The sequence below is a fragment of the Eleginops maclovinus genome, chromosome 21 (genome assembly GCF_036324505.1).
Source record: "Eleginops maclovinus isolate JMC-PN-2008 ecotype Puerto Natales chromosome 21, JC_Emac_rtc_rv5, whole genome shotgun sequence".
NCBI classification, from domain to species: Eukaryota; Metazoa; Chordata; class Actinopteri; order Perciformes; family Eleginopidae; genus Eleginops; species Eleginops maclovinus.
In genome coordinates, this window is record NC_086369.1 from 2,087,083 (window position 1) to 2,114,185 (window position 27,103).

Here is a 27,103-nt window from a genome sequence, read left to right on the forward strand (position 1 = left end):
AGGTAGTCCATTAACTGAGAGGGAAAACAGAGGTTTAATATGCTGTTTGTATTTATTCAGCATGAACATTCAGAACTGTTTGATTAAAATGTAAATCAGACAGACTTTACTTTGAGTACAGCTTTTAACATTCGTGATACAGTAATAAACAATGGTACAAACATAAATCACAGCTTGAATAAAGCTCGACACTGCTACAAAAAGTAGATTTCCCATAAAACAGTAACCTTTTAAAGAGGAAATTAAGGAATAACTTCAACCGAAACACTCAGAAATGAGCGGATTAGACACGTACAGTATAATAATTATCAGTGTAAGAAAGAGAGGTTAAAAAGGAATAACAAATGTACAATATAAAAGATCTCATTACAAAATGTTCTTATACTTTATTTTCTCAGCTTTGACAGTCCCTTCATTAGAAGACCTGCCTGTTCACTTATTAACATTCATACAGTCCATTATAAACAAGAAGGGACAACTCTTCCTCTCTGAGCTTTAGCTGCTGATGTGTCATGTTAACACTAATTGCCCAGTGTCCAGACTCGGGTTTAAGTTTCCTCTCAGCTGTAGCGGCTGCTGCGGGACGAGCTGCGACTGGAGGAGCGGTACGACCTGTGGAGAGGCAGCAAGGAGATGCTGTTGAAAGCAAAATCTCACCTGCATTCACAGGAAGGGTTAAACTGAGGCTTCCTGCAGAGTTTCTTACCGGGACCGGCGCTCTGAGCTCCTGTAGCTGCGGCTTCTCCGGCGCCCTCGCCTCCTGCTGGCGCTCCGACTCCGACTGGAATAGCTGTCGTAGGAGTCTGACCTGCATCAACACACTGATATTATTTCCTGTAACTTTAACCTTAAAATAAGCATAATATGTATTCTCTGACAAACAGATAGGATCGATCTCTCAGAGGCCTCGGACTAACGGGTGTTTTAATGATTTATTAATCCGTTTTCTTGACAAACAGATCTTTGGTCTTTTTTGGTCCATAAATCCCCTCACTTCCTTTAGCAGTTCATTTTCCCTACAACATTACATCACACAGAGACAAACAAAGCAGTAACTGTTCACTTTTCTAGTTATTAATCAAATATAGTCTAAGAATATTGTAGAATAAACCTTGATTTAATACAGTTTCTGAGTCTGTTAGCACATTAAACCGCTCACAGACCTGGATCTCCGACGGTGATTATACGAGCGGCTTCTGGAATGACTTCTACTGTACGTTCGACTAATAGAACCAAGAAGAAAAAAGAGTTGGAAGAACATTTAGATCAAATTCAACATCAACAAAGATATGAAATTCCTAAGAAGGTTCTGTACCTGCGACTCCTGTAGGTTCGGTATTTGCTACTACGAGAGCGCGACCGCCCTCTTCCCCGTCTCCTCCGACTCCTGCTGCGACTCCTGACAGAAAAACGCTGTGTTATAACTTACATTTGAACTCAAAGGTTAAAGGATCCATTTCACCCCCTCTGGTGTTAGTCATTAAGTACTTGTTGTACCTGGAGGAGTAGCTGGAGCTGCGGGACCGGCTCATGGACCGGCTGTAGGATCGGGACCAGCCTCTGGAGCGGGACTTCTTCGGGGATCGTGTTGTCCCCTCGGACGGAGACCTCTCCTCGCTGGAGCTCTCCTCATTCCTCGGCCTCTGGTTGAGCCTCGCCGTCTTCCGCACCTCGTCGAACAAAGACCCCGGTCGCACCCGGCTCTGGCTTTTTATCTCCATCTTCACCGCCTGCGCCGAGGCGTTCTGGATCTCCTGGACGTTCACCACGCTGACGGGCGGCACGGTGATGTTCTGTAGGGCTGACGTTCCTTTCAAAGGCCTCCATTTCAAGTTGATGACGGGAGGGTTTCCAGTGGTTTCGTCTTGCAGTCCAGCAGAGGAGCTGACAGAAGTGTCTCTGCTTGGAGGTAAAGCGTTATCTGGAGATGTTGAGGTAGGTTTTAGGGTTAGTTCAGGTGCGTTATTAGAAAGATCTGTTGGTTCTACAACGTCAGCGTCATGCTCTGGCGTACAGATGTCCATATCGTCTAAAGACTCCTGCTGTTTGATGTTGGGTAACTCAGCACCGTTCCTGTTGGACGCCTGAAGGTGAGTGTGTTTTTGGTTCTTGTTGAGACAGTCCTTCGCTCTCTGTTGGAGCCTGTCCTTTTCCTCTTTAGGATTAGAGGTTATTTTTAAAGGTCTTTCTTTGACACCTCTCCCAGGACTTTGTTTCTGTCTATGTTTGGACTCATCCTCCTCTTCCTCCTCTCCGAACTCCAGAGGAGGCTGCCAGTGAAACGTCTCTTTGAGCTTCTGGTGTTTCCTCTTGGATCTCTTCCCTTTGTCCTTCCTGCTCTCGTGTCGCCGCTTGTGTTTGTGCCTACGCTTGGATTTCTTCTTGCTCTTGTGTTTCTCCGCGACCTCCACGGGACCTTTAGCAGGTGGGATCTTTTGTACAGCCGCTTCTTCTGGAGCTTTCCTGGAGGTCTCACACTCTGACTCTGAACTAGCTTCCCCTTCCTCTTTCTCAGAGATAGCCAAATTCCTGGCTGTGACATTATCAGAATCACTTTCAGAATTCCATGCAGACGACTTCTTATCGAGGACTTCCCGGGACTGAACCGCTCGCTTCTGCTTCTTTGACCGAGCACCAGTGTTACCATCAGCGTCACTGTCCCATTCTGACCTGGCCTCTACAGGTACCGGGCTGAACTGCTTCCCCTCTTGATCCTGCGATCTCTTTGAGACATCCGGACTATTCGATCCCGACTTAACCTCTTGACTACTTGCGAGTGAAATGCACTTATCTAAGTTTTTGACCCTCTTCAGAGAGCTGTAGTACTCTTTCCACTCCTTGTCCAGTGAGTTCCTCTTGTTGCTCGGTGCTTTCTGGGGGGTGTCAGAGTCTGATCTGCTGTAGGAGGAGGACCTGCTGTAAGTCCTGCTCCTGGAGCGACTGCAGGACCTGTGGACTTCAGAGTCGTCCGGCAGACCCTTCGGTGTAACAGCAGTCTGAACTTTCTCTTTAACACCGGCTGCAGGAGGTCCAGACGAAGAGCTGGGGGCTGCTTTTGTTTTTACCTCCTGGATGTAAGACGGCTTCCAGGGTTTCTGACCGGGCTTCCAGCGCGACGGCGGGGGGCTATCGCTCATCGGGATCACGGGGGTACTTTCCGAACCCGGGACACTCGGGAGTCTGGGGAGAGGCGGGGCTTTGCTGTATGGAAGCTTCTCGGGCATCACGGGGGCTACACTGGGCTTACTGGCTTTCCTCTTCCTCGGGGATCTCGACAAACGCTTCTTCCTGGATGAAGATCTGTAGCTGGATCTTGACCTGGATCTGGATCGAGAATAGGAATGAGATCTGGATCTAGAGAAAGATCTGGACCTAGAATGGCTTCTGGATCTTGAGTAAGACCTCCCTCTGGATCTGGACTGACTGGAGTAGGATCTGGAGTTAGACCTTGACTCTCTAAATGAAAGCGAGGAGCGTCGCCTCCTCTGAGTTGAGGAGTCTCGCTGGTTTGAAGATGAGCGGGAACCTCTGGACTTCCTCTCTGAAGACGCTGGCCTTTCACTCACTGTCGGGACAGGCTCAGGAGGTTTGTTCTTGGAGCTCTTCTTCTTCCCGCGTTTCGTTTTCTTGGACTTCTTCTTGTTTTTAGATTTCTTCTTCTCCTTCTTCGGTTGCCGCTGCAGGCTGGACCTCTCCGAGCTGCGGTCCGAGGACTGATCTGCAGACCGGGACCATGCAGACTCACTCCTGTTGTCCCATCTGCTTGAGGAATGTTCATTCAATCTGTTAAAGTCAAAAGATGCATGAAGGAAAGAAAAGGAAAGACGGATGTTTGGAGGTACAGAGTAAAGAGTCCTACTTGTCTCCTTTGCTCCATCTCTCGACGCTGGGCGGTTGATACACTTTGGTTCTCTTCATCTCCTCTTTCCAGTGAGGCGGCGTTTCACTGCTGCCCCGTTCCTCCACTGACGCAGAGCGGGACTTGGACCTCGTCGGGGTGTGATATCTCTGCAGAAAAGGAAAATATAAGGATACTAGGGATGTCACAAGAGCGATAGAGGATCTTGTAAAGGAGTGTAAGTTAAAGACGCTTACATTGCTTTGTTTTTGACCCTGGTATCAAAGACTGTTGTTGAATTTCACTGATACTGGAAATAACTACTACATTTCTGTTGGTGTGATACTTCATATTGCATTGATAAAAAGTAGTCGAACCTCTTTATGTCAGACCTAAGATTATTTGCATTAAAGAGGACTAAAAAAAGCACAATAGGGCCCCTAGAAGTAGACATCATTGACATAATTTAGGAACAAATACTTATAATATATGTAGGCGTGAGCTTACCATTGTTCCTCTGCCTTTAATCTTCCGTCCAGACTTGGAGACTGAAGGTTTCAGGTCAGATGAAGGACACGTTTCTTCTTGTTCAACACTGCACAGATCAAGTTTCAAAGTAAACACCGACACTTAATGTATCACTGTTGAAATGTATAAGATAAAACCTACATCTCTGCCTTCACTTCCTGGGTTGGCACGTCCCGTCGCAGCAGGAAGCGGTTCTCTGGTACAGGTGGGATCTCCTCTGGTCGGACTGTGAGCTTCTCCCTCCTCCCGCACTGCTCCACCTCCGCCTCCACCTCTCTTTCCACAGGACTGGGAGAGCTTCAACCACACAACAGTATGCAAAACAATAGTGTGTTATGCAAAGAACCGACCTGGCAGGGAGTCATGTCAGTGGGTTGCTTCTACTCTAATGATGTATACCTTTGCTTGCAGGGCAGAACATCAGTGCTCTCCTTCTTCTTTGATTCCATTCTCCTTCTTTTGGAGCGTTTGCTCTTTGCATGTCTCTTGTGCTTTCGATGTTTGTGCCTTTCATCCGATTCATTTTCAGACGAGGAGAACTGAGAGGACGAGTCGTGGGAAGAGAAGGACGAGTCGGCAGAACGGGAGCTTCTCTTCCTCTTTCCTTCAAGAACTGAAACAGTGAGAAAGGTTAAAAGGCAGGAGTCACTTTCAGGGTGGTGTAGCGCCACAACAACTGAGGCTTTGTTTCATTCCTCTCGGTATGTCGGGGGAAAATGAAAGCTGGCGGTGGGACGATGCCAGCTGAACTTCACAGAGATCACGTCGCTGATCAGGTTACAGTCCCTGTAACTAATGCCAGCAGGGGGAGGGGGGGGGGGGGGGGGGACGCCATCATCCAAATGCCAACCTCTTACAACACAACGTATGACCCAGATACAAGCAGCGCACATTAATCCCACCAGGAAAGGAAAACACAGTGGTAGTAAGCTCATGTTTGTATCAATGATAGGTAATGGATAACATCTATTTAAGCTTTGTAAAACTGGGGATGTTTTCATACAGCAGCAGATCACAGATTTAATTATAGGCTGCAAATTAACCCCATGTACTCCTGTTTAAGTAGTGTCTGCTAAACAGCACACAACCCAGCTGTTTTAAAGTGTGAAATAGAAAGAAGAACAAGTTCCCACAGACTGAGCTACTGCCAGGTCCGTCCCAATAGATCTCGATATACAGCTTCAGATTCAGTTCTTAGTCGGGGAGAACCATAAAAGATTCGGGTAAATCTGATCTCACCGTCGTTAGCGGACTTGGTGAAGAGCTGTCCGCAGTCCATCACTCTCACGTCGGCGTAGGGTCTGCTGGCTGAATCCGTCTTCAGCCCCTCCACCTTCTTTATCACCTCAAAGCCGGAGATGACCGAGCCAAAGACCACGTGGACTCTGTGGACGGACGCAGGTTGATTATTATATGATTTTAGAGTCTGCAATTAAGGTGTCGTACACAAACACACTATCATACACACCAAAGTGAGCAGTATAGGTCACGATAAGAGACCAGCGTAGAGAAACACACCTTTAAAGGGGCTCTAAAGACCATTTTAATGCCTTATATAGGTTTCAAAGTGACATATACACAGATAGAATTGCTTTGTTGATCCCAATTCAGGATGTTTTCGTTGCAGCAGCATAAAAACAAAATTCAATTACAATAAAATATTATTTTAAGAAAGTAAAAAATACATTTGGGACGAAAAATGTCCAGAAAATATAAACAAAAACAGAATCAAAATATAAAGCAGGATATAATATGTACAATCAGTGTGAAAGGTGTGGAATATTAAATAGAATAAATATAGATCGTGATGTTACCCGTCGAGATGAGGCGCCATCTTGGTTGTGCTGTTTGTGCGAGGAAGGTCAACCAAGGGCAGGGTCATGGAAAGAGGAGAAAAGAAGGAGAGGAATGAGGATAAACAAGGACCTTCAACAAAGTGTGGGTGCTACTGAAGAATCACAGAGAATAGGTGCAGATTTTGTCTTTTTATAATAGTTGCAAGTATGACCATAAAAGGATCATACAGAGGAAGACAGTCTGTAGACATTTCCTCCTTTATGTATTTCTAACTTATAGGTGTGTTTAGTGAAGTCTACCTCAAGCCACTTTGTGAATGTTGTTCCAAAACATGATAGCAGAATATAATAAACTACTTAAAGATGAATACAGTCAGGAGAGAGAGAGAAACACAGCCTTGGAGACACATTACCTTGGAAGAGCAGGATGCTAGAGATTCTGTAAATTTTACACAAAAACGGCAAGAGAAAAAATGTAACACATTTGTAGGTAAAAAAAATAATGAATCCATGTTTCTGTGCACTTTGAAAATCTAACTGCACAAAGGAGAATTTGTCACTCAATGGCAAATTCAAGACTCAAAAGGGACAAATAGATAATGTCAGTGAGGGGTTTATTCAAAGGTGCAGAGGGGTTTGATTCCAAAGTGAAACTCACATGAAGAACTGGGAGCCGTTGGTGTCCTTCCCACGGTTGGCCATTGACAGCAGGTAGGCTTTGTCGTGTTTGAGAAGGAAGTTCTCATCTGTGGGGAGCAGAGGGAGAAAAAGCGCCGTCTCACAGTGTGTTCCTCTGGTAGATAACAGCGGAAATATTCAGGGGAGACCAGGACATTGTAAACCACCAAACCTCATCATTGCCTCACCAACCAGTCCTTCCAGAACGGGATGTGTTGTGCTGTTAAGGATCTAGTCTCTCTCTAAACCTATATAAAACGTATATCCTGAGCTTGTGCTAAAGAATATTACGCTGGTTTAATTCATTTTAAAATGCTATAGGAGGTCACACTGATTGGAGTTGCTGGAGATAGATTATCCATCCTTTCTTTTCAACATCGCAAGGAGAATAAGCACTTTTTGATGCACATGCACTGATATTATTTACACTTTATACACAATGTGCTAACCTTGTTGCTCTTTCAATACTTGTATATGTTCACTTACTTTTTAATACAGTTAATTGTAGCCTTTGCAGACCATTTACATGCACAAAAACCTATATAAACGCACTACAGGAAAAGGAAATCCTCTGTAAAATATGGCCTCTTTAATAACGTGTGCTTATATTTTTAGGTAATATGTAGTTCTACTCTTTTTGTAAACCCAGCTGCTGTAAATGTCTCCGCTGTGGGACGAATAAATAATCTTATTTAATAGAATAGAATGAGAAAAATCCAATATTTGTCATCCAAGTATTCACTTTATCTACATATACCCACGTTGCAGGGTTAAATATCCTATTTCCACTGATATTTCCTCCTCTAGCAGAGAACCCTGCAGCCTAAATATCATGCGACTATAAATAGCACATGTGTAACATAGAGAGTAGCTTTAGCAGCCCTCCCCGGGGGGCCATGATGTCTAACATGGAGGCTGTCTGAGTGAAACCTCCTGCAGTAACATCCCTGCACCACTGCTTGGTTCTGACAGAGGAAGCTGGTGGTGGTGGTGGTGGTGGGGGGGCAGTGTGGACATGGTGTTACTGAGCCGTGCACATCTCTTACCTTCTCATTTTGCAAAAGACCACTCTATAAATAAAAGAATATGTTGAAAATTTTAGGCAGGTAGATCGTAGAGAGAGAGAGAACCTACTCTCCATGCTGATAAAGCCCACTACTCAATAGAAGACAGCACGATACAAAGAACAAAGGAGGCAAAAGTAAGGAAGGAGACATCATAAGCACACATGCAGCATTGTGATCATGCAGAATTAGGAACAATTATGAGACTGTGTATTAAATAAGATTCACATTACCTTCAAAGTAGCCCCCGTATATGGACTCCCCTCCTCTCCCATTTCCTGGAAAGACACAATAAAATATTTAAGATAATTGCAGGACCTTCAAATGAAAGTGCTGTTTCATCAGAAGTGATTAATGGCTGTTAATAGGAACACATTCTGAAGCGTCTATTATCAGCATTATTGAAAGTCATCTGGTTCCTAAGAGAGCCCTTACTTCCTCTCCATCAAACAGAGTAACATCAGGAACAGCTGTGATGCTTCCCATTGGATGAAATGTAAAAACACACACTTCTAATATGAAGCATCTTACCTTCGGTGAAGTCGCCTCCCTGGACCATAAAGTTCTTTACCACTCTGTGAAAGGTGGAGCCTTTGTAGCACAGCTTTTTCCCAGTGAGTTTACCAGTTCCCTTTTCACCTGCAATCACACAGATGTTAACTGAGCTCCCATCCATCACAAAGCAGTACAGAGCGGAGACTAAATGAGGTTCCTTTGCATGCGTCCTTTCATCTACTACATACTTTGGCAAACTCAATCGACGACAGCTGAAAACATACATTATATTTTTTAATTGAGCTTTTAATCAGCGACATCCCCATTATTATCAATATGTTATGAGTTCATCTGATTTGTATTTATTATTTTGTCTTACGTGGGTTATCCGTTGTGAGTTTTTATTATAATGCACTTTTTACCTCCTTGTATTCCTTGAAATACATGTTGCCACATTAATTAAAGAAGGGAATAAATGCAAATTTCTGGAAGGATTTCTATAAACTGGATGCCTTTGTTTGGCCCCCTGCTGTGACGCCTCATTAAGAAGTCTTCCTCTGGAGGGAAAACAGAATCCATCGTCCCAGAGCTATAACCCCCGGGATCTCCCCTTCCCTGGGGTGTAAAGAGACACGTATGCAGAGATTTCATTAGATGTGTTTAAGGGTGTATGTGTGTGTGTGTGTGTGTGTGTAGTACAGAGGGCTCGCTGTGTGAATGGGCAGGTTAGGTTGCTGATCTTCTAGAAATGTTGTTCGAAAGGGTTTGGTTTCTTATGAGCCGATCCCCTGCGAAAAGGACACATTAGAGACCTCTAAAAAGAGACAGTGTGTATTACCATGTGGTGTGTGTGTGTGTGTGTGTGTGTGTGTGTGTGTGTGTGTGTGTGTCCAGGAAAAGGAACAGACTAACGAGCCATGTCTGCCCTTGTCAGCGTCGCATTCCCGCAGCCAGGTGGCGTGAAAAATGAGAGCGAGGACGGATCTGCAGCCGGTTTGCAGAGTTATGGCTATCTCTAGGCAGACCGCGACCACTACAGTACAGCGTGTGCTGCCCGGCATAGGGAGACACAGCGGCTTCCTGTGACTCCATCTGTCACTGCCACGCCACAGAGACAGATCCTTTCATCAACAAAGACCAACGAGGAGTGTGTCTACAGGAAGTTGTGGCTCCTACTTTCACTTTATTTCTCTTTTTTTTTCCTATATATTTGACAACTTCTTATGTTTTATGGTAAGGACAGGAATAACAAATATGTGAAATGTGAAGAGGAACAGACATTAAACTTGCCTGTAATTCCCAAATATCTCTGACTTAATCTGAGGAATTCAATGAGTACTACAATGCAATTGTCATTTGTACTTGTGAGACATGCAAACACACACGTCACATGTTCTCTTACAGGTTTTTCTTGATTTAGTTTTGTTCTTTTAAAAACAAATACTCAGTCATGCAACGCCCGTAATGTCCTTTTTGTACTCACCAGTGCACAAAGACTGGAAGTTTTTGCTTGTCTTGGGACAAACATCCGAAAACAGTTGAAAGACAATGCGTCCAACTGCAAGACACACAGAAGAAGAGCAAAATATTAACGCACATCCTCATTCTTCTTAATGCGAGGCTTCATCATAAAAAGGTGCTGCTGTAAAATCTTTGAGCGATGGCAAGTTAATAGCCTTAGGAGACAATTAAAGAGTTGTAAGAAGCACAGTTTTGACTACACTGTACACTTTTAATTGGCCTCATAGTGAGAAGAGTCCTGCAGTGAAGCTCAGACTTTATATCAACTTTTCTATAGCCAGGAGCAAATGAAGAACTACCCTAACATCCTGATCGGAGGACAGTTTCATCCCTCAAATATCACCGTTTATTTTTACCTGAGGTCTTTAAATTTGCATCAGTTGCACAAAAGTTCCTGCTTGAAACGTACATGATAACAGCTTCTCACACATATGTTATTACCTCAAAACCACAACACACACACAGATAAAACATCCTTATGGAAAAGGAGTTTAGGCTGTTTACATATCATACTCTTTAAAAATCCTCTTACCTGGCTCCCGGTTGAGCTCCACATCAAAGTAACACTGAGGGCGGTCTTTCACCCCCATTGCAACCAACGTCTGGGTGACCTGAAATGTAGAGGAAAACAAAAAAAGCTAAGCAGGAAACAGAATAATAACTCCCTTCTCTAAAGAAGCAGTGAGCTGTACAGAATATTTAAAGAAAGTGTGCCAGCAAACACATTCAGAGAGGGGTAAGAGAAAATGAAAGGGGAGGAGAAAGAAAGAGGGGAGGGGTGAGAGGGAAGTCTATGGGGAGATGTATTGGCTTTGCATATCAGAGGTAGAGCAAGGCGCTGCTCCGCTGTCTTCTTGGGCAAAAATGTGTGTGACAAAAAAGCTGATATTAGATTTTTTTGAATTCAGAAAATCATAACACCATCCCAAATATCTTTCCAAACCTCTCCCTCTACTCGTTACATGTCCCCTCCTAAGCTTGTTATATCTTCACACTTATATGTGGTGTGTCAGCAGCGTACACACACATCTGAGCAGGACTTGTATTGCAGGCAAAACAGCAGAGCGTCCAATAAGCTGTCAGCACGTTTGGATTTATTAAAGGTTTAATCTCCTCACAATTTAAACTACACAGGGTGCATATTGTTCAGGAAATGCTGTGTCCCACTGCTGACATGTAATACTTATAAGATATATGTGTGTGTGTGTGTGTGTGTGTGTGTGTGTGTGTGTGTGTGTGTGTGTGTGTGTGTGTGTGTGTGTGTGTGTGGGAAAGAGATATGTATTATCTGAGGCAAATGAATGATGATCACTAGTGTTTGCTGTATGTAAATTCACAGCTAACAGTGCAGCTGAGTTTTACTGCGTTCACATTGCAGACTAATAAAAAGTAGATACATGATTTAAAAGCAATCAAGATGTAATCCATCACGAATGGGGTCAATCAAAAACAATGAACAGCTGATCAACACACAGTTGACAATAGGCTGTTAACCCACTGTTGTCAACATGACCTACTTGTATAACAGCTAACAGTCAATACTGCATCAATCGTGCAATAACCCCAGGTTTAATCCCAGTGACAGAAAACAAAGATTTAACTGTTAAGCAATGTAAACAAAAACGTTGACGCTTCCAAAATGGTTGTGCTAACAGCTAGCACCTAGCACACCTTACCTCCAATATCTCACAGCTCGCACTATTACATTTTACATAATGTTAAACAATAACCACTGGATCTGAATGTCCAAAATACCAAGTGTTACTCACCTCTGCACAGTAGCTAGCCAAGGAATCAGCTAGTCACTGACGGTGCTAAGTTCGCTTTTAAGTGAACGGGTTGCTGCGCTGCATGATAACTACGACTGGTGTTGAGTTGTTTGTCCCTCCGCTGCTTCCGTAGTAGATTTGTTTATTTTGCAGCTATTTTTTCTTCCAAAAGCATATAAACGTCCTATATTGTGTATAAAATAAACGTCACATCATCAATAATAATAATAAAACACATAGATACATAAAAAAACCGACTGGCTTTGAGTTTGTTGTCCCTCCCTTGTTACCGTAGTGCATTTGTTGTGGTTTTGTTGTATCCGGAAGAAGATGTAAAGCTAGCTCGTTGGCTAATTTAAATATAACTTCTTCCGCATATGTTATTACCCATGTTGTATGTATGAATCGCTGTTTAGAAAGTATACGATTATAACTTGTATGTGAAGCCTTTTGCTAGCTACCTGCTGGTTCCTTTATATGATGCTATAGCAAGCTAGCCTCCAGGAGCTAATAGCAACAAAGTGCAGCATGAAACCCACGATACTGAGGTAAGACGCTCCTACAGAATATAATATACCATACACTGAAATGTTAGTCATTCCGAAGCAGAGCAATGTTTAGCTCTATTGCACAATTGTCAAACATGCGTAGTTGCACAGTAATAAACACCCAGTGGTCAGTCCATGTGTGCACCTGCTAAAGGTAGTGTCTAATATGCAAAGAAAAGGACAACAAGATAATTAAAGTACTCTTTCATGTTTATCTATTGCTATATAACAGTAGGAGTTGATACACATTTATTTCCCCCTCACTGTGCCTAATAAACAGGCATCTGGGTGCATTTTAATTGAATATAGAGCTGACTTTTTGGGACTAAAGATGAGCCTTTTAGACTATTTTCGGATAGATTATAGACCTTAATGAATTGGTTTGTCAAGAAGATGAATGTGCAGCCCTTACATGGCACTACTGATGATATCATCTTTACCCCATGCAGGCAGTGTGTTCTCCATGGACCTAGTGGATCATGTCTCTGATCCTGTTTGCCTTTGTGGTTCGGGTCAGGGATGGACTCCCCCTGTCGGCCTCCACAGACTTTGAACACAACCGAGAGCTCCAGGAGAGGAAGCAGCAGCTCCGGACCATCAGCAAGACCCTGGCCCGATTCCCTGACAGAGGGACCGTCAAGGGCCAGGAGCTCAACATATTGTAAGACTTCAGGAAACAAAGCGGCAGCAGAGTGTCTGTAGAGGCAAAAACACACAACTGATTTTGTGATGCTAAAAACGGACAGAATGTTTGATCACAGGGGCTTCAGTGCCACGCGGTGTCAGGCTGTTTGTTTACTAAACACCTTTTCTGCTCTCACCTGTTCAGCTTCATCTCTTCAGAGGGTGTATCCTACATGACCGTGTGCCACTGCAGCCTCCCTGTGGCTAAGGCCTTCTGCTTCCTGGAAGACCTGCGGTGGGAGTTCACAACATGCTTCAATAGCACTGCTGTTTCCCTGGCAGACAGGCCTTATCCATTTTTGGAATTTGGTGAGGAGATGAGTAATGTTGTCATCTGTTGATCATTTGGGCGGATCAAAGGGTTTGTCAAACAAAGCTCCTGTCTTGTGATGTTTTGAACTAATGAGTAAAATTCTTATACGTTACAGACAGCACCATTCAGAAGCTGAAGCAGCAGTACAACCGGAGCGGGGGGCCGGCCCTGGAGGTGACGTTGGCAGAGGTCCAGGGGGATCTGATCATCCAGCCACCACAAGAAATTAACCTGGAGGAAGTTGATCTCACCAACGGCACTGCTAATGGACACATGGAGCAGGGCCCCGGATCAGGTATATACAACATAGCATTTATTACTCCATGTTGTTTTATAATTTTCACAGTATTTATGGTCACTTTCCTTTGTTCAACAGGTCAGAGTGTTCGACTGGAACCAGTGACGGCGCCAGGCATCCTCTCTCTGGTCCTAAATATTGTGTGTGCATCGTTGAACATAATCCGTGGTGTTCACCTCATAGAGTACACATTTCAGGTATTGCAAAAACTGCAGTCTAGCATGTTGATGCTTCATAAATGAGAGTATATTTCGTGTTAAAATAATGCATTTTCAAAGTATTGTTTAAGAGAAACAATGCTGCACTGTGCCTTTCTCTCACTTACTAACAAACCCATGTTTAGCTGGGGATAAAACTAGTCCTGTATAAGCTAACATTAATTATAGATGTGTTGGCAGTACTGACCGCTGTGTATTAGCGTTTTGCTGTGAAAGCAGAAGTTTGATAATAATGAGGTCTGCATAAAACTGCAAACTTGTCACTCTTGTGTGAATAAGCCGTTATCTGAAGTGACTGGTTCACTTAAAACGATGTCAAATCATCAGTTTGTGTATCTTTATTCCCTCTCCACACACAGGATGATTATGAAGGGATCTGGAACGTTGTGGCGTTCCTGCTGGCGTTTGTCTGCTGTGTGTGTCAGGTAAACATAGTTCATGGTCACTTTTAAAAACACATACTGCTACTTGGTTTTTTACCATGTAGACTCTCTCTGACCTCATGATCATGACCTCTCTGTGTCCGCAGTGCCACCTCTACCTGTTCCACTCATCTCTGAAGAAGCCCAAGTCCTTCGCCCTGCTGAGTGTCATCGTTCTATGCAACCTCTTCCTGCTCGGCCCGAGGAACCCGTGGCAGCTGCTCTTCCACATCTCAGTCGCCTGCATCTCCACCCTCCTCATCCTCAGCCGCAAACTCATGGACAGAACCAATGACTGTGGAGTCTGAGGATGAGAGGACCTTTTACTACGTTGCAGCTCGCACAGCTTGAGGTATGAAGATGGGGTTTTAACATAAAGACATTTACACATTTTGTGTCATAACGGACAACTGTAATACCAAGTTACTATGTTCTTGTGTACAGTATGTACTTGCACTTTGTGTACATTTGTTTTCAAGAGAATGAAAGTGACATGCAGTTATTTCTGGAACTTTAAAAGGATCTGCAAAAGCTTCGAGAAGAAGTCTGTTTTAGAAACAAAATATTTGTGCCATCATGTTCCCAAAAAGGTTTTTTAGGAATGTTTTTTTCTGTCAGAATTGCTGACCAAAGTTTTTCATGAAGATACAATCATGTTTTCTCAGCCCTACCTGTTGAAGCTAGCTATTGAAAGCCTTTCTGCTCAGTGTTATTTCTGCTATACAGGCTTTGATTATCTCTGTGTAATCAGTTTACAACGCTGCATGACAGTTGGTGATTGTAACATATGCTAGATTTGTAGTTGATAGTGCATCTGCATTGGTTATGATCGGTTCCTTAAGGATATAGAGTTGATTTGAGGTCAGGTGAAGCAGGTTTTCTTATTTGTTTTACATTATTTAATCATTAGGCTTCAGTAAAACCCTAATGCAAAGGTGTAAAGGTTAATCTGTGGGTGCTTCGCGCCTTACTGTTTGAAGAAGATTGATTTACCTTGTTTAATTCTGTGGACTTACACACCGGCAAGTGCTCAGCTAGTCATTGCAAAGGATCAAATGTAAGGGCTCCGTTATTTAGTGACTACATTCTTCATGTAAAACAGGGAATGGTAGTCTTATCTTCATTACGTGTAAGGCATGTTATCTCACTGTTTATCACAGTAGGGTGATATAAAGAGACATTTATCACATCAACTACATTTTTCTACGATCAAAGATTCAGATTCTTTTTCTACTGATCTCATCGTTTTTGAATTGTAAAAACTGCGGGTATGAATATGAAGGCACTGACTTTATGGGTAAAATTGTATTGAAATTCGTTGGAGTTTTGGACTGCACTATTAGGCTCAGATTTGTTTTGCGTTGGCGATTATTCTTGAATGTGCTGCATCGGGTTCAGCTTTTATATCCTGATTTATGTTTACTTGGTTATTACTTTACTCCCCGTATTTAGTCATCAGATTCCTATAAACATATAAAATCATATGGTCTATGTTTGACTGTAGAACAGTAGTGCTGCTAAACTAATAGGCAATGTCTCATTTTAGTTAATTATGTGTTTATGTTTGGGGTATTTAGCTTCTTAGATATTCATTTATTTACAGCTTAATAGTTGCACTAATGTCTGCTCAGCGTGGGAATTAAATGATTAGTTTACAGTGTGTAAGTATTCTATCAAGAAAGTTGGAGGGAAATGTAATGTCAAACTAAAAGGTTGCATTTCATCCGACAATCCAAACGTCCCTCACAATTTAGAAGTAGTTGAGTCACTTCTAGTTTATAAAGAGTGAAGAAACTCACATTTTTTTCACAGGAAATGCAACATTTTGTGTTGCTGATTATTACAAAGTTGAGGCTCTTAATAAAAAACGTAAGTAAAGTAAATTGTGTAATCTTTGGCTAATTTGTGAGAGTTACACTGTCTTTGAGGAGTACACTGTAGACTCAATTTCAATTCAAGTACAACTTTTTCTATTTTCTGTGCAGGACATTAGTGAAGCTGTAATAGTTTTGATAGTCACCAGTTGTACTGCTGACTACAAGTTGTTTTAAAAATGGTAAAAGAAGATATTTGAACACTTTAAGTAGAAATGAAGGATCCTTTAGTTCATCATAGAGTAGAAATGCACTGTACAATAGAAACATGTGGAAGCCTTCTCTTAATATTTTGTTTTAATCAGAATAGAGGAAACGGCTTCCGATAATTGGTTTGTTTAACGGGATGTATTCTTAATCTTGTTCAATAATAAAGCGGTCTGTATGATCTGTCTCTAAATACACTCTATGAGATTGATATTGTTCATTTTGTGGCTGCAACCTGTTTGTAGTAATGGGAAGTAATGTATTTAATTGTAACTGCCAAATACACTGGTGATGACAGGGCTTGATTTTCTCCTGCTGTGGTGAAAACTGACATTTCATTAATAAACAGTGTCTTTTTTCCCATGTGTTGGTCTTTGATTTCTGTTTCCTTTATACTCAGCATGTTTCATTATGAGCATAGACATGGAAGAGATACAACTGAACTCACATTAAACTTGGAGCATTCAATCTCCATGTATTTCTCCAGACTTCCACTAGATAGAGCCCTTTCACAGTTGAATCGCCATTGGTGTCAGCAGGGATTCTCATGTGGTCCGTATTGTATGAGTAATTGATATTTATTGATATAAGTTTCCTGAAGCCTTATCCAAAAGTAATAGTAGAGTGAAAGCCAAACACATGTCATGGTAGTGTCCTGTAGCTTTGTAGAAGAAGCTTTAGTTGTCATTATTCACATTTGAGACAGAATCCAGCTTACAGGAAAGTTCAGAAAGGTGGGAAAATATAATGATTTGAAAAGGTTTTGTTAGATGACGCATTTAGTGCATCTGTGGAAATAATCTTACTGCTCTTTCAAGAAATGGTGACCCTAAATTTGGTACCTGAATGAAGTAGTTTTGGTCAGATTTAAACAGCTGGAAGAGTGAAATTAAGTCCAAAATGTTAAACCTGAATCAACTAAGGCTTAAAGTCCAGATAAATCACTGTGTCCTCGTTTGACCAGAGTTTTCCTCAATGGCAGATCGCGTTGCACTTAGGTTTACTTTAAAAATACTGCTAATTTTTTCATCCGATAAACAGTTTATGTTGCCTGCAAACACTGATGGCTGTTAGAGAAGTCTGTCGATAATTGATTGCATACTTTCTCAAATAGAAAAGAGAAAGTGTATTTCTCCTTCTTCTTTTTGGATGAAGGCCTTGTACACAAAAATATTGACTTCGGCTTTGACAGAGGATACTATTAAGACAGCTCCTTCTTATTGGTGTTACATGGTGTCTGATGAGTGCTGTAAGGTAGAGGACAATGTAAACGTAGCTTTAGTCCTCATATAGACATCACTGCAAGGACCCGAGGGATAAGAATGTTCTACTATGGATAAAACAGTGTTTTCCCCCTCTGATCAATAGGGTAGGTCTTACTGTACACTGCATGATACACATTTACTATTCACAACCTTTGACCTTAAACTACTGTGTCCTTCTCGGGGGTTTCCCATAACGTCACCAATAACCAATTTAATTCCTAGAGAGACCCATAAAACCCTCCCATAAATATCTGAGTCATTGTCTCTATTGACGTTTTTATTCTACAGACTTTGACTCAGCGGTGTCATGAGCTGTAAAGCATGCAGAGTGCTTGTCAGCATTTTCATTAATATTAAACAAGGATATGTGAGGTTACCACCTAGAAAGTAATTGGGCATGTCCCCCAGAGCTCTTAGTGCCATTATATGATCCACAGAGCCATCACTCCTGCAATTCCTCTGAATGAAATGATCAGTCCAGTCTTCATCTCCTGGGATGAACCTATTTTATCCTAATTGGCAGAAGCTCCTTGTGTTGAGAAGAGTCATCTGTCCTTTAGCAAACAGTCAGGGTGGTCCAGCTGAAGTGTTTACGCTAACATTTCTCTCCTCAGAGCAGAGTGCCTCAATGAATACTCCAGAACTTCCATTTCTCACTCCTATTTGGTATTCAAATGTTTGTTTTTAACAATTAAATGTGATCGTTTTTGCACACAGGCTAAACATGCTTTTTGTCAGTGCTATTTATTGTCTCAGACCGACAGTTTAAAATAGATAGCTATCAAAATGAAGTGGCTAGCATGTAACTAAGGGATCAACAGACAGTGACAGTGGAATTATGGAGCGGCTAGCTAGCTTCCTAACTGTTAACCATTACTTTGGCTAACTTGCTAAGTAATTAAACCAGATAGCTCTAATTATACATTACGAATAAGTAGAGTAATGGATAAATAATTATCACAAAGTAATAGATAGGGAGAGTGGGGTAAGTAGTTTACTTTGAGTGCCTTTAAAGCTAGGGGTTACAGTAATGCCTCCAACTACAATATGTACATATAGTTTAGGATGTTGTGCAATCACTTCGGATGTTAAATAAACAGTTTGAGAAATACAGCTTTAGAAAAACAAGTGGTTTTGTGGCACAACTTGCCCCCGGTGCGGGGTAAGTTGTGCCATTAGAGACAATACACTGGGGTAAATTGTGCCATTGATAATTGAAGTAAAACAATAATGCTATATAAAAGTTTCATGTTTGTTTAAAGTTTTAACAACATCAACGGCCACTCTTCTATAACCAGGCCTATGAACACCTAACACCCTACTTGTCCAATGCTGCAGGGAAATATGAACTTCTGTTCCCTTCTGGCTGTACCACCAAGTTTTGTGGTGAGGCCAATTTGCTTAAACAAGGCCTAGCGCCACATGAACACCTACTCAGAACAAACTTAAAATTCCAAAAGGAGCACCTAATCCTCTGCATCTGAATCTCTTCACAGATTCGGCCTACTACTGAACATCCCACTAGTCAATGCTGCAGGGGAATGTGAACTTACACTCCCTTCTGTACCACCAAGTTTTTGTGGTGTGGGTAGTTTCTTGAGCACATCACCTCTAGGGACAACTCCTTCATCATTCTCTCTAAATGTGAAGATGGGCTTTCCATCAACAGACCTCTTACCACTTTGCCTCAGAAACTTTGCACTGATCTCGTCACCTTCAACATAGTTATAGGATTTGGATTTTTTACCTGCAGACTTCACAATGACAAAGTCACCAGCAGACAGATCCTTGTCACCATCATCATCATCATCATCACTCTGGACATCTGAACTCTCACAATGAGTGGCATCGCTAAGTGGAATCGGAAAGTCACTCTCTTCTCAGCTACTGGAGAGCACTTTCTTTTTGGGCTTGGTTGGTTTTGACCCTTTCAGAGCCCCCTTCTTATTTCCTCTCCTTTTCAGCCCGTTCCTTTTCTCTGCTGTGTCTTCTCCAGGCCATCTTCTGCCTCATCATTGGTGGTGGAGCTTTCTTCTGAGCTACTGTACACAGCCGTTTTCTTCTTGGTTTTGGTTTGATTTGCAGCTTTCAGAGCCCTTTCCTTCTCTCTGTCATTCTTTCTCTTTTCCTGTTCAGCCTTTTTATCCTCTTTTTCTTTGTGAGCCTTCTCCAGCTCCATCTTCAGGTGTGTCGGTCACGATTCTTGTTTTCACTTTCTATCTTACAATTCTGTTCTTTCTTTCTGGGGCTTTTGGCAAGGGAAGAATGACTTCTTGAGACACATAACCCAAGTGAGCAGAAGAAGGCAGAAGAAGGCATGCCAAATGGTAGCGTGCTTTAAAGGCGTTGAACCAATCAGGTCCTAGAAAAGGTTCAAAGTCTATCAGCACATTGCAGTTTACATTCAGACAAGTTGAAGCTATCCGCTCCAAACAACTATCCAATAGCCTATACTTGATCTAACCTGCTTTTTCGTCTCTGGTCCAGCTGGCAGGCATGTCAATGCTATTTCTTTGTGCGAACTCAAAAGCCAGTTCACGGCATTTCATGACACCTATGCCATGAAACATTGCTGCTGGTGTCAGCCAGCTCTTTCTCCATGTTCTCATTGAAGACTCGTTTGGCGACTGCTGTTCGTTCATAGCCTGCCTTTGTTACTTCTCCTATTTTTTTCTTATCCATATATCTTTTTATGGTCATCCTGCAGATCTTCATCTCCTTTCCAACCTGACGTATGGTCTTCCCCTGTTGCACCTCTTTCACTGCTCTTTCCTGTCTGTCTTTGCGTGGCATGATGGATTTTGGTCTAAAATTAAGAATGTCACATAGTTTTAGTGATCAAATGTAAGAATACAATGTACAATAACAATAAAATACAATACAGTAATATATAGTAAATAATCATAGGTTGGGGTTAAGTTGCGGCCCTTTGGCACAAATCACCCCAGCTGTTTAGAGCTAGCATCATGCTAACTGTATAGACTCGTGGTGTAGCTTACTAAAGCACTAAAACATGTGTGAACTGCTTTCAAAGTTGTCTAAATTGTTCAAACACAGCCATTTTTTGAAGTTAAATGTGCTTACCTCTCAAGCCATGGGTCTCCCTTCTTTGCAGGATGATTGAAATGGATGCCTCTTCAAAAATATGTGGTCACATGACCAACTTCTTCTATGGTTTTCTAGATATCAGGGGTGGCACTAATTGCCCCTTGGCACTAATTAACCAACTCTCCCTACAGGTTAAAATCTTAGGCCGGAAGATTAGTTAAAATGGAAACAGTAGCATTATGGAGCAGCTAGCTCAAAAATACAGGTAAACAGATAGCGAGCGAGCTAACAGATTCAATTAGGCAGCTCACTTATTGGAAAAACTGTTGAGATATCTAAAAGGAAAATATAAATAATGAATAGGTAGAGTAATGGATAAATACTTATCTGAAAGTAATGCATAAATGTTAAATATTAAGCTGGAAGATTAGTTAAAGCAATAACTCTGCAGCTAAATAGCTAGCCGAAACGGTTAGCTAAAAGTGATTTATGAGTGATTGACATCCCAAAAGTGGAAAAATACACATATTAAAATGTCCAATTTATCCCATTCATAATTTAAAATCACAGTGGCAGCAGCAGAAGCCCACAAAACAACCTTACTATTTAAAATGTCAAGCCTCTTCCCTGATATTTTAACAGTGACATGAAGTATTTCGGAAGCTCCAAGACTGTATGAAATTAGAAGGTCAGTAACTTCGGCCCCCCCCCCCCCCACCATTTAAAAAAAAAATCGAAGGCCATTAAATCTTTGTCCCAGGTCCAGTGACCATGCCACATGCCGGCGGCCACTTGAGCTTTTTCCATCAATTTCAGACATATTTTTCACTTCTCAGGGCCATCCTTGAAGCAGAGTCTCTGTGGAGGTCTCCAATATCAAAAATGTGAGAATTATGCCCAACAAAAAATCAACAGCAGGGGGTACAATTCGAACTGCTTCTCATATAAGAATTGATTAATTTCTTGGATTCCAATAGTGTGCTTTCGCAGGTGTTGCAGAAATAATGGCTAAGCTTTCACACGATGTTCATATGTCTGTCTTCATTCCCGGTCTGTTACTCAGGACTTGAAGGCTATACAGCATGTCCCTTATGCTTATTAGGATGTTCAACAATTCATAAACCTTAGAGGGTCTTTGATGTTCTCTGCTCACTGGCTCCACTCAACAATTATTGCAATCACAAAGCAGACACAAATCAACTTCACTCCACTCCTCTATCCTCACCAGTAGCCTACAGAGATTCCGTCTGCCTTCAAGTGGATTTTCTGTAGTTGTGAAAGTAATTGATCCAAAGAGACTCAGTAAACTTGGTAGATCTGAGGTTCTTAGTGAAATGATAGTTTTGTTTCGGTCAGTCAATGCCAAACGATTACCTTATCATTTAAAACTTCATTGACTTCTCTAATTTATTTTGTATCTGAAGGATAGTTCCAAACTTTATTTCCAGGTTTCCTTACGCTGTCAAATGTGTATAATATAAAGCAAACTGTAGACTGTATATTTAAAGGTGATAACTATAGACTGTATACATAAAGGTGATAACTATAGACTGAATATTTAAAGGTGATAACTATAGACTGTATACATAAAGGTGATAGCTATAGACTGTATACATAAAGGTGATAACTCTTCCCGCCCTAACAGCCCAGACCCGGACATGACGGCATGCTTTAAATACTACATTCATTATGTGGAAGCGATATCAAGCATCCTGTCATTGTTTGAATGTGTGAAAGAATTTCCCAAGCTTCTTGACACCTCGGATAAACAGGAATCAAGGTGCTTTTTCGAACAGTTTCTACTACATTGTGCATTGGCAGTGACAAACCTGAAGGGGAAAATAACTTCTATTGTGTTAATGAATTGATTTGTTTGTCTTCTTTGTTCAGGCTGCTGCAGCAGATCCAGCAACAACAAATGGAAAACATAGTTGCCATGACTTTATAGGTCTGTTATGTTGAACGTGTTAGCAAACAGTGGCTTATTAACACATCCAGCAGACATGGAGCAGTGTTAGCTTTCCCTTGGAGTTTGGTTCGTTAATACACGTCTAATATTGGCACTCTTTTATCTACGTTTCTGGTGGTACTTAAAGAGGACATATTAAGCTCATTTTCAGGTGCATATTTGTATTGAGTGCCTCTACTGTGACATGTTTTCATGCTTTAATGTTCAAAAAGCTCTTTATTTTTCTTATAATCAAGAATTTGAACCATCCCTGACCAGTCTGCAGTATTTGGGCCGTATGTCACTAAGGCGCCATCCTGCTAGAACTAACGTTAGTTTTCTTTTATGCCAGCTGGCATTCTATATTTTCATAAACTTTCAAAGCACTAGTTCAATTCTGTATTTACCCAACAAAGCTGCATCTCTCTTTAAGGTTTTGCATGGAAGAGAAGAACCTTTACATGAAATCATTGATATACAGGGAGGCTTTTCCTCCAGCTTGTCCTCTGAAAGGCAGCTGAACCTCTGATGTTCAATAGCATGACTCCTGGCTTCTGATCGGATCAGACGGCTTCCCTTTAAATCAGGGTCTCGGAAATCAAAGCAGCCTCTTAGACGCTTGGACACTCTCCCCTGCAAACTTTGCTTTATTTGAAGCATGAATATTTAAGCGGTGTCATGAATATTAATAGACGCTTAAAGGCAAGACACCTGTTGCACATTTTAAGTGTCACTGGGACACTGAAAATAACATCATCCATCTTCTCTCTGGTCTGCAGCAAGACACTATAAAGCATCCATTTTAAATGATCATATTTATTTGACAAGCATGCGACAACACATCAGGGCCTCAGGGTTGATGTGTTTAATATATCTGTTTTTGATATTTAATGCAACGACCCTAATAATCCCTCTATTCACAATAATTACAGTTCCTATTAAAAGTTAATCGTATTATATGCACGCTCATTTCCACTTCATGGACAGAGCTAATGAAACATCAGGCCCGAGAGCGGCTGATCTGTTAAACCAGGCATGGCTCGTGTGTTGGTTAATCTTTTTACGGCACACAGCTTTTTTCCCTTGGTTGAATTTGCTCTTCTTCGCCGTGCTGCTGAGCACAGCGAGAGGCCTCACAGGCATCGAGTGAACCAATAAACCTGAGGGACAACAGACGGATTAACTCAAATAGCTGCAGTTTCATTACGCCAAAGCAAACTCAGCGGGGCCAGTGATACCCGTCAAATATTGTAACTGAACTAACAATGGCGGGATCTGGAGAGAGAGGTGCTTTGATTTCTGACTTCAGATCCCACTGGAAGAAGAGCTGAGATGAAAGTACATTCAGAGGTGTGTTGTCCAATGGTTTGGTCTTTTAAAAAAGGCACCTTTACCTGTACAGTCACTGCAGAAAAAGTACAACTAATGTGGGAATCCCTCTCTTAAGGCTGGAGATAGTGTTTCATACTCTTAATGGCTCATTTTCTTCCTAATGAATAAAATGTGTTGCTACCTGATTATATTTAAGCTGTAAAATGTGAATATTGCAAAGGAAAAAGACTGAACACTAACAGGTTCTATCATTTCGCATATTTGTCTGAAGCTTGAGACCCTGTTATGGTTTTTGGGGAAACATAAAGAGCTTTTTGAACATTAAAGCATGGAGACATATCACAGTAGAGGTACTTGAAAATGAGCACTATAGGGTCTCTCTAAGTAAGCATCTCTGCAAATCAAACTTAAAATGATGCCCTTGTCGAGTAGAAGAGAGCACTTATGAAAAGATGCTTGATCGAAGAAATAAATTCAGATGTTCATGCTGCAGAAAGTATTGACTAAAAAAGAACTCCCACCATATTGTATATTTCTAAATAATTCATTTCACACAGATTGAGTGGAACAATGTCAATATTTTATGGCAGTTTATATTCCTGCCAAGACGGCAATCTTGACATACACTGTACAACAAAAACAATGAATAGTATAGAAAGGAAACCTAAGACAGATCCTTCTGTGTTCACATTTGCAGCTTCTCAAAGGTATGCAGTTTCACACGCAACACATAACCAATCAAATACTAAACACACACATTATCCAAGCTCGCAAATGAACACCTCTATGTAACACAGAATTCAACACTGCATTTGCTTTAAGTGCACATTTAAATGGTTATTTCAAAACCACTTTGGATTATTATCTCACTGATACAAAACAACCATGCAAGGTCACCGAAACACTAAAAGATAATATCTAGCAACACCTGACTGACCTCCAATCACTGGGCTTGTTTCTTTTGTATGTGCATATGTATTCACCATTATGAGAGGTACTTTGGCACAATTACACTGACTGACAACAAGCTGGGATCATTTAAGGAAATCTCACTCCCTCAGAGGATAAGGATTTCCAAACATGCAGTATAACTTTTATCTTTTGTCACCAGCAAACAACACATCACGTCTGATCTTGTGGTCTGAAAAGCACAATGATGGCCTGGCAGTGACAGGACCAGTCATCCCTGTCACCTTGCTTTGCTTTGCACAAAACTCTACTGACATGTCGGACAAACTTCTCCCAGACGGGTCAAAGGGAATTCAAAATCACACTGAAGGATCGACAAAGCGCTGACCGACACTTCTCTGTACACGTCTGTTTTTATGTGCAATTATTCAGCTGCTATGCTCAGCATTCAGCCACAGACTGCTGCATGAACAAGCACGATAATTCCTGTCAAACAGCAATACTGATATTGTAGCAACAATGCAAACGGTTTGGCACGACAATCTAGAGTAATCCTTTACACAGTATGTTTGTGTGTACAATGCGATTTGACTCCCGAGTAAATGTAAACATTCAAAGTCTGATTTGCTTCAAGGCGTTTCCTCTTCGCAGCTCTCAGCCGCTGAAGATTGGATTGAAAGTGTCACTTCAGAAACAATGAAACCAGGCACTCGTCAGCGATCGGCTCATCAAATAAAATACAAAAACACATATCACAGAAGCACACGAAACAAGGGGGTGGGCTGTACTGATGGGAGGGAAATCAGTCTCATGAGAGTGATAGTGCAGAGAAGGGCATTTATACTCCAAACCCATCGCTGGGATCAGCAGCAAAAAAAAATCCTGCTGGTTATCATCCAGTCCTTTTTTAGGTCGCCTCTCACATCTTCATAATGCATTTCTGGTGCTATTCTTTGCCTCTGATGTCACAATATAAATAATCAGATTTGCTGTTAAAAGAACAGAGCTCCTTTACTTTTAACATCAGTGTCTTCGCGCCAGCCTTGTTCGTTTGGAGCTGCAGGAATCTGCTAAGGGATTTCTAATCAGTGATAATTAGATCAGATTGCAGGGCTGCTGGTGCTGCTCACATTAGGATTCCCTGACCTAACCCCATTAAAATGTGACACATCACACAGGGAACTTAATCACGATTGACCAAATGATCCATAATGATGACTCACTAATTCCCCTGTACAGTACATGTGCAATGAATCGTGAATGGTTCTCATCCAAGTGTGAAAAGGCTGTTTGTGAAGCTCATTTCTGTCAACTTTTTTTTACGAAGCATGGAGATAAACAAGATGTTTTCTCATCACTTTGCTTTCAGCAACACGTTAGCAGATGTGCTAACGAGCGCGTTTCTTTACAGACGCTGTGTCCTTCTGTCTCCAGTGTTTGTTGTACAGCATGAACGTCTCTATCACTCTTTGTGTGATCATATGCAAGACAGGTCGTCGTTACAGGAGGAGGAAGTCCGCCGTGTTTTGGGGCTGCAGCGTGTCAGCATGGTGATCTGGGTGCTGAAGTTGTTGCTGCTGCCGATGGACGGATGCTGGTATTTGGTGTCCGAGCCCATGTATCTCTGCAGGTGCCACCTCCGCCACTTCCTCTTGATCTCGGCTTGCACCTACAGTGGATCAGAACAAAAGTACTTTAAAAGGGGACCCTATTATGCATGCTCAGGTACTCGCATCATATCAATGCTGTACTCAAGTTTCAAGCACAGCTGGTCTCTGATTCTTTTCTAAGGCTGTCATTTGCAGGAGTGTTCTCTAAGGTGGGAGACGTCCAGCTGAAGCAGACTGCCCTTAACAATTGCTGAGGAAAAACCTAGCTGTGTCTTTCAAGGATCACTTCTCTTTTCTATTCTCATCTCTCACGTCAAGAAGCAGCTCAGTGACACACGGAGGAGGCTAGTGTTTGCATCCTACTCTCAGATTCATCAGACAGTGCGGATTGCTTCAAATCCTTCAATTCATCCTTTAAGTTGATCAGCTTGTCTAGCCTTAGTGCAGACAGTCTCTCTCTTCCCATATGGAGCTTGCGGTTGAATCAGAACTGCCTTCGGTCCCCGTTTCCAGGGATTCAGATAGTCGTTGGCAGCGGTAAAGAGACGGATTACAGACTTTTAAGCTCCGGACAAAGTCTGCAGCCGGTCCTTCAAGATGTTCAGAGACTCTCCGGGCCACTGCCTGCTCACACCTGATAACCAGCAAAGTAGTTTTCAGGCAATGACGAAATAGCATTCACAAGATCTGTGCTCGTGCCAGAGTATGCCCTAAAACTGTATTTGCCAGGAAGGACAG

General features: G+C 41.9%; 3 protein-coding genes across 9 annotated transcripts in view; 1 reads left to right on the plus strand and 2 right to left on the minus strand.

The window, feature by feature from the left end:
- Nucleotides 1–33: 33 nt before the first annotated feature.
- Nucleotides 34–11,957, minus strand: nktr (natural killer cell triggering receptor). 6 transcript variants are annotated; one of them, XM_063912319.1, is made up of 17 exons: nt 11,690–11,956; nt 10,453–10,531; nt 9,883–9,957; nt 8,436–8,543; nt 8,138–8,182; nt 6,821–6,908; nt 6,181–6,210; nt 5,606–5,751; nt 4,766–4,979; nt 4,508–4,663; nt 4,346–4,433; nt 3,860–4,008; nt 1,498–3,759; nt 1,316–1,399; nt 1,164–1,223; nt 707–808; nt 34–612 (listed from the first exon to the last, which is right to left on the minus strand). In XM_063912319.1, the coding sequence occupies exons 2-17, from the start codon at nt 10,508–10,510 to the stop codon at nt 561–563; spliced, it is 3,717 nt and encodes a 1,238-aa protein (XP_063768389.1). In that variant the 5' UTR covers nt 10,511–10,531; nt 11,690–11,956; the 3' UTR covers nt 34–560. The 6 variants fall into 6 exon arrangements, with proteins under 6 accessions (XP_063768389.1, XP_063768388.1, XP_063768390.1 ...); XM_063912318.1 differs by having other exon boundaries at nt 1,498–3,783; nt 11,690–11,955; XM_063912320.1 differs by lacking the exon at nt 1,164–1,223 and having other exon boundaries at nt 1,498–3,783; nt 11,690–11,957.
- A 15-nt stretch (nt 11,958–11,972) lies between these two features.
- Nucleotides 11,973–16,618, plus strand: sec22c (SEC22 homolog C, vesicle trafficking protein). Its single transcript, XM_063912324.1, has 7 exons — nt 11,973–12,237; nt 12,687–12,898; nt 13,067–13,230; nt 13,350–13,529; nt 13,611–13,729; nt 14,110–14,175; nt 14,280–16,618. Exons 2-7 carry the CDS (start codon nt 12,717–12,719, stop codon nt 14,478–14,480), a joined length of 912 nt encoding a protein of 303 aa, XP_063768394.1. The 5' UTR covers nt 11,973–12,237; nt 12,687–12,716; the 3' UTR covers nt 14,481–16,618.
- Nucleotides 16,619–24,437: 7,819 nt separating this feature from the next.
- vipr1b (vasoactive intestinal peptide receptor 1b) overlaps nt 24,438–27,103 on the minus strand; it is a 37,634-nt gene continuing 34,968 nt past the window's right edge. For both annotated transcript variants that reach the window (XM_063912183.1, XM_063912185.1), the window contains exon 13: nt 24,438–26,424. In XM_063912183.1, the coding sequence (XP_063768253.1) occupies nt 26,233–26,424 (192 nt within the window). In that variant the 3' untranslated portion in view covers nt 24,438–26,232. The remainder of the gene's footprint in view (nt 26,425–27,103) is intronic.

Excerpts from the sequence above, each read along its gene's own strand:
- nktr (XM_063912318.1), bottom strand. The coding sequence starts at position 10,510 with ATGGGGGTGAAAGACCGCCCTCAGTGTTACTTTGATGTGGAGCTCAAC. Across the intron at positions 6,211-6,820 it reads AACGGCTCCCAGTTCTTCAT|CACAACCAAGATGGCGCCTC; the intron begins GTGAGTTTCACT and ends TCGCACAAACAG. Across the intron at positions 1,400-1,497 it reads AGCTCCAGCTACTCCTCCAG|GAGTCGCAGCAGGAGTCGGA; the intron begins GTACAACAAGTA and ends TTTTTCTGTCAG.
- sec22c (XM_063912324.1), top strand. The coding sequence starts at position 12,717 with ATGTCTCTGATCCTGTTTGCCTTTGTGGTTCGGGTCAGGGATGGACTC. Across the intron at positions 12,899-13,066 it reads GGCCAGGAGCTCAACATATT|CTTCATCTCTTCAGAGGGTG; the intron begins GTAAGACTTCAG and ends TCACCTGTTCAG. Across the intron at positions 14,176-14,279 it reads TTGTCTGCTGTGTGTGTCAG|TGCCACCTCTACCTGTTCCA; the intron begins GTAAACATAGTT and ends CTGTGTCCGCAG.